The sequence below is a fragment of the Cebus imitator genome, unplaced genomic scaffold (genome assembly GCF_001604975.1).
Source record: "Cebus imitator isolate Cc_AM_T3 unplaced genomic scaffold, Cebus_imitator-1.0 Scaffold149, whole genome shotgun sequence".
In the NCBI taxonomy this organism is placed as follows: domain Eukaryota; kingdom Metazoa; phylum Chordata; class Mammalia; order Primates; family Cebidae; genus Cebus; species Cebus imitator.
This window is the reverse complement of record NW_016107464.1, coordinates 4,953,572-4,960,077: the sequence shown is the minus strand read 5'-3', so window position 1 is coordinate 4,960,077 and position 6,506 is coordinate 4,953,572. Positions and strand designations below refer to the sequence as shown.

Here is a 6,506-nt window from a genome sequence, read left to right as displayed (position 1 = left end):
AAAATATTTTCCTAATATAAAAATAGAAAAAAATGTTAAACTTTCATTTTAGTTATATACTTGGGTTTTAACAGGAATATGGCCAATATATTTTTTATAAATGACATCGTTTTAAATATTAGAAAACCGCAAAAATTACTGGGTTTGTTTCATATTCAAAATTCCCATTAGTACAGGTCAAAGTCCCCCTGACAAGATTAAGACTGGCATCATTTTACACATTTTTCTTAGGAGTAGAATAAAATGCTTTGTCCAAGGACCTACTTATTTTCCACTTTTGCAGCATACACTTGGTCTTTTTCCACCACTATGTGGCGCTCTTCAGACACACTGTAATACAGAATCATCTCTTCCATCAGAACTTCCAATTTATGAATCTCCTGCCAAGGCTGGATGATGAAGTAGCCTGGGTGACAGGCCACAGGCACATACACATCCATGTGTTCCCCTGGCTTTGACAAGAGGACAGGAGGTGGTAGTTCCTCCGTGGAGAAAGAGCCGGTGTGGTCTACCATGGACTTTTTGATGACATCTGTGAGGTTCTTTCTGAAATTCTCTCCAGTGTTGCCTGACACAGGCATGTTGCCATTTTTGCTGTCGGGAGAGCCAACTCCACTGGATATGGCACTCAAAAACACATCCTTCTGATGCTTCCACAAGTCTGCATTTGTAATCTGGCGATTAATACTGCGATGAGGATCAGGGAAGTTCTTAGGGGTAAACAAATAAACATGTGCAATCCCTCTGGTTTCATCCACTTTTGTAACCTTTGGAAAATACAAAAAAAAAAAAATACAGGACATACAAGTTCACATTAAATTTTTAGAGGTAGTTATAGTAACCTTAATCATTAAAACACAGTATTTTGCCAAAAAACTTGCTAAAATCCATTTTATTTAAGGAAAGACAAATTATCACAGCTTGGCAATGAATGGGCTCTAAGTCAAAATAGTCTAGGAAACAGTGCACCTTATGGAAATAAAAAATTTCCTAATCTTTAAAAACTCTGAGAAAACTGTAACTTGCTATAGGTCATTATCATTGAGAGAAAGGAATTCTATATATCATGATTAAAATAGTTTAAATTAATGACATTTCAAAACACTTAAAGTATATATTATAAGTATGATGAAACCCCCATGTACTAATCACCCAGCATCAATAATAAAAAACAATCACAATGATGGCAAAACGATTTATGAGCATTCTGCTTAAGGCTGGTGTATCCTCAAGACTGGGAAGGGAAGGAAAAAGCTCTGACATCCACCATATCTGTAAGCAACCCTCTTTCAAATTCTTTGTCTGATTCTAGTATATATCCTCTCCCCTTTCCCCATCTCCAATTACATGGGAGGAGAGGGACCTGGGGAGAATAAGAGGAAGCGAGCTTCACAGAACGGGTCAAAATTAGTTTTACACTTTTTGCCCAGGAGAGCTTCTGACTACCTAACCACCTTAATTCTTTCTGCCTGAGGGGTGTTTGTATGGAAATACCATACATTAATAATTGGGACTGTATTGCTGTGTGTCCCAAGGGGCTAGGTGACTGTTGGCTATTCTCATCAGCAACTCTGGTTTATCTTAGGAATGATAAAAATAAGATACTTCCAGCCACATCTATCTTTTACCAAATAGGGATGGAAATGAAAGGCAGGAACATAGGCCTGGAGAGAGGAAGATAACAGTAAGGCAACCCGTCTACAATAATTTACTTAAATGTTTTTTTCCAACAAGATGACTCTATTAAATTCATCCTCTGAAGTACTAATCAAATACTGACTGCAAATTCATTTTGATATTTATGATACAGAAGTACAATTTTTAAAATTAGCAAAAAGTATTTGTATTGAGTAACCATCCAATATTCTGGCTTTAGGAACTTAAAGAGTAGCTGAAAAAAACAGTATTATGTGACAACTGAAGAATATGACAGAGTTATATTAAACATGTAATTTAATTTAAATGTTTAAATAATTAAACATGTAATTGTACACAATAAACCCCAGAGGAATACAAAGACAGAAAAATCAGTGCTAGCTAGAATAATCTGGAGGTCTTCATGAAGATATTTTTCAAGGACATTTCATTTTAAATGTTTATATAAAACAATAATGCAATTTTCATCAGTTAACAGAGAAAAAAATTATCTTCTTAAGTTTGTATTCTTGGAAATATGAGCAATGTTTTTGATTTAAAGATGCAAAAGTACAGAAAAAGAAACAGGTAGTGAAATAAGTGCAGACTAAATAAACTTTAGGAAAAAGAGGCTAAACACCACAATTATAAACAAATGATTGGTTTATATTCTACTTTATGAATAAAAAAAATAAAGGATTTATTTAAATGATCTTCAGAAACATTTATCAAGAGATATTTGGTCCCTTTGTTGAAGACTTAATTCCTTATCATGAAGCAAAATAGAAGTGGAGAACCAGCTCTGGTATATTAATAATGGAAAAAAGTATAAGAAGGGTTTAAAAATAATACTGGAGACTTAGGATAACTTCTTAAATAAAAAAAGAATTAAACCATAAAATATCTTACAGCTACACATGTAGCCAATGTCCTGAATATAAAAAATGTGTTAGATGTGGAAGCATCCATTTTACAGTGAGATAAAATTCCTTCACAAAAACTAAATGAGCCCTGATGGCTGCCAGCTCCCTTTCTAAATCTATCAATCCTAATAAGATAACTAACCTTAATGCTACAGTCTGAGCAATTCAAAACAGAATCTCTTAACCAAAGCACAGCATCTGGTGTCCACATGCCAATAGATTGTGGAAGATCCGCTAAACAGCACTTAATGGCCTGAAAAGAAAATATGATAAAAAAGTGAACACACCATGTTAAAATACCTAGTTATGAGTAATGTTAATATTATTTTCCTACAAATCAAATGTTACCGAGATAGACAGCAAGCAACAACAGCTAATAATGACAATCACAGTTCCTGTTTCAAGGATCTGCTATGCTCCCAACTCTATTTCTATAAATACCATTGTCTTTACTTCTATATGAGCCAGGGCTAACCCCAAGAACTCCGTATACTTCACACTGTACAATACCTCCGCATGTTGCAGCCCCATTTCACAGCCGGGGAAATGGACTCAGAAAGACTGTATAAGATACCAAAGTTGCAAAGACAGGGTTGGAACTTTTATCAAAGTCGACCCTCTAGCCCAACTTAAAAAAAAAAAAAATTGTCATTTGGAGGAAATCTGACTCCTGTTGCTTCATTCAGCACTTCCTGAGTACCTCGTGGGTACCAGGCACATTTGCTTGCCTTTTGAAGGAGGCTGTAATGAGAATTAAGGAGGGTGAGAAGAACTGAAATAAATCCACAGGTCCCTAAAAGCCTCCTTTTCCCCAGTGCTTTTCAGCTCCTACCATCACTATATAAGCATCTGTAGAGAGGCTACAGCAGAGGCTAAAAGGTGAACTCAGGGATTTCCTTCAGCTTCCAGCAAACTCGAATAGACAAAAGCAATTTTGTGAAAGGGAGGAAACCCAGTTCCAGGATTCCTTTTCTTCTCTGAGCCCCTTCCCCTCTTCCTGCCTTTCTCCCTCAGGGGATCTAAGCCTCTCACTCTGTTCTGGGTGGAGAGGAGGTCATTTAGAGCAAAGGTAGCACACTTGAATATCTGCTGGGCAGGCAATGAGGGAGTGGGGCACGCCCGATGGGGCCAGCACAGAAGTCTCCACACTCCCAAGGAGCACTGCCCCACAAAGAAGAGTGCGTAGCAGCGTCAGATTTTCCAATTTGTTGAGAGAAGCTACAAGTAGGAATTTTTTGTGTGAAATTTTCTAATTTTAAAATCCTGGCAACCAATTCACATTTTTAAAATACCGTAAGAGCCAAGAGCCAAAACTCATTATTTAAGGGTTGGCTTTGGCTGACAATCCATTGGTTTGGTACTATGATCTTGGGGAGATGCTGTGAGCCAGAGGCTTGGGCTAGCTAGCTTTTAAAGTTTTCTCAACCAGCAGTCTTCACATCTGTCAGATAATAAACCTAGATAAGTTTATGAAAAAAAAAAAAAGTTTAGTGATTGTTAAAATGCTGTAGCATATAAGTGGTACTGTTGTGGACTTTCGGATAGTCAGAGTGGTGGGACAGATTCCCAAATGCCCTCCAGCCCAGGGGATCCTTTCTAGGTAAGGCTGGCCCTGCATGGTTGTTCCAGTAAGTGGTATAATTAAGTCAGACTAGCACTTAAAGGTCTATCAATTTCCAGAATTACGGCTGAGCAACAGACAGTAAAATGATTTTGAAAAAAGCTTCTCTGTAATAGTCATGGCTAGAAAAAGCAATGGTGATGGGAGGGAGAGACATGTCAAAAGCCATGCTAATTATGAACAATGTTTTATTCACTGAGTTTAATGGCAAAAGATATCTTCTTGAAAATATCAGTAAATGGGCATTTTGAAGTTGTAGAATGCTGAATAGTTCTATTTTTTAAAGATATTAATTTCTGCACAAATCCTCTACTTCTCCTAAAGGTAATGAGTAGTTCTAAACAATTCAAAATATTCAAAATCCTTATGATCTGAACATTCACAAATAAGGAAATAATCAGCTGAAGTTAATCTTTTAATTAAAATTTACGGGGGGGAAAAATCATTGAGAAAATGTGTCTAAACAGATTTCCAAAGAAAATGGTTACCTAATTAAACTATAAACTCTAAAAATAAACATTTATATGCAATATCCTAGAACTGTGTAGAAGTTGGTACTGGCATCTAATTTCAAAATGGAACCTGTAACTGGACAACGCAGCTTACTGACTGGATGTTCCTGAAAACAAACATTTTTCAAGCAATACTCTGTAAATATGACTGGTCTTCTTGTCTAAGTCAGCCACGTTTTACTTCTGAAAACCAGTAGACAATCACATTTGGAAAACTTCCAATGTTCTTAAAAACTAACTAATGAGATCAAAACTGAGAAGGCATCTTACAATAAGATTATGAACACATCCAAATCTGTTCCAGCAAATCTCCCAGGCTGGCAACATTGTACCTGAGGTGGTATTGCAATCATTTCTTGTAGAAACCGAGGTGGAATTTCCCTGAGCTCTGACACTTTTACAGATGTCACAGTGCCAGAGTCCAGGAACTGAACATCAAGAGCCCGACTGCTGTGAACGTTTGTGATCTGAAATGAGATAAGTGTTGGCTAATTTATGAGCATATTCAAAAGACCAAAGTGCTTCTGTGCAATTACATTTTGTACAATCCTGAACTGCATATTAAAAGCAACAGACTATCAGTGTTAAAATTTTCCCTTAATTTAAAATGTATTTATTTACTATTCTTTTTTTTTTGAGATGGAAATGGACTGTCGCTCTGTTGCCCAGGCTGGAGTGCAGCGGCATGATCTCAGCTCACTGAAACCTCCACTTGCTGGGTTCAAGCTATTCTCCTGCCTCAGCCTCCCAAGTAGCTGGGATTACAGGTTTCTGTCACTACACCCAGCTGATTTTTTTGTATTTTTAGTAGAGGTATGGTGGGTTTCACCATGCTGGCTAGGCTGGTCTCAAACTCCTGACCTCAAATGATCCACCCATCTCAGCCTCCCAAAGTGCTGGGATTATAGGCATAAGCCACCACACCTGGCCTACTAAATATTCTTTTAGAGTAGAATCGCTTTCAACATTGAGTTAATCTAATCAGCAAATTGATAATAAACAGTAAAATATAGTTATTATTTCTCTAATTCTAGGACATGATTTATTATAAAATTATTTGATAATTGCTGATTATAAGATACAGTCTGTTCTCCAAAATATTAAAATAAAAGGGAAAAACTATTGTTTTGGGGTCAAAGCAATGATTACCTTTGCAATTATTTGTATAACTATCAGGAATAAATACACAATTAAACATGGGGTCTGCTTTTCACTAATTACTTTTTCTTCCCTGACTTTCCATACATCACTAAGAAAATGTGTACTCAAACCTTTTGTCTATGTTGAAGGCATACAATACGTAATTTGATAATAATAAAAAAATAATACTAGGCATTTATCTAAAGTATGTGGACATAAACTGAGAAGGCTTCTTTTTGCCAAAAATGCATAACCTAAATTTAAACATGAAGATACTCAAATTGTGAGATACTTTAAAAAACAGTGCTATTCTTCAAAAGTCAGGAACAGCAAAAGAAAGACTGAGCAACTGCCAGGCTGGAGGATACTAAGAACGCACGCCAACTAAAGGTAATGCAGAATCTGGGATTGGATGCTGGACCAGAAAAAGGACTTTGTGGGACAATTCAGGAAATGTAAGTTCTGTGGATTAATTAATGGTTTTGTATTGTGTCAATTTCCTGAATTTGACAATTATGCAGTGGTTATATAGATGTTAACATCTGCAGATGGCAAAAGGCCAACAAGACCTCTTGGTGCTATTTTTGCAACAGTAAAATTATTTCAAAATAAAAAGTTAAAAAAATTAGTATTCATACATTTATATATTTTAAACTAAATAACACAGAGCTTTAA

General features: G+C 36.2%; 1 protein-coding gene across 3 annotated transcripts in view; it reads right to left on the bottom strand.

The window, feature by feature from the left end:
- Nucleotides 1–228: 228 nt before the first annotated feature.
- LOC108314305 (tudor domain-containing protein 7) overlaps nt 229–6,506 on the bottom strand; it is a 73,280-nt gene continuing 67,002 nt past the window's right edge. For 2 of the 3 annotated variants that reach the window (XM_037743732.1, XM_017543227.2), the window contains 3 exons: nt 5,024–5,158; nt 2,701–2,811; nt 261–767 (listed from right to left, as the gene is read on the bottom strand). In XM_037743732.1, coding sequence (XP_037599660.1) covers nt 261–767; nt 2,701–2,811; nt 5,024–5,158 — 753 coding nt within the window. Of the gene's footprint in view, nt 768–2,700; nt 2,812–5,023; nt 5,159–6,506 lie in introns of all 3 variants that reach the window. The other variant, XM_017543226.2, reaches the window with a different exon arrangement.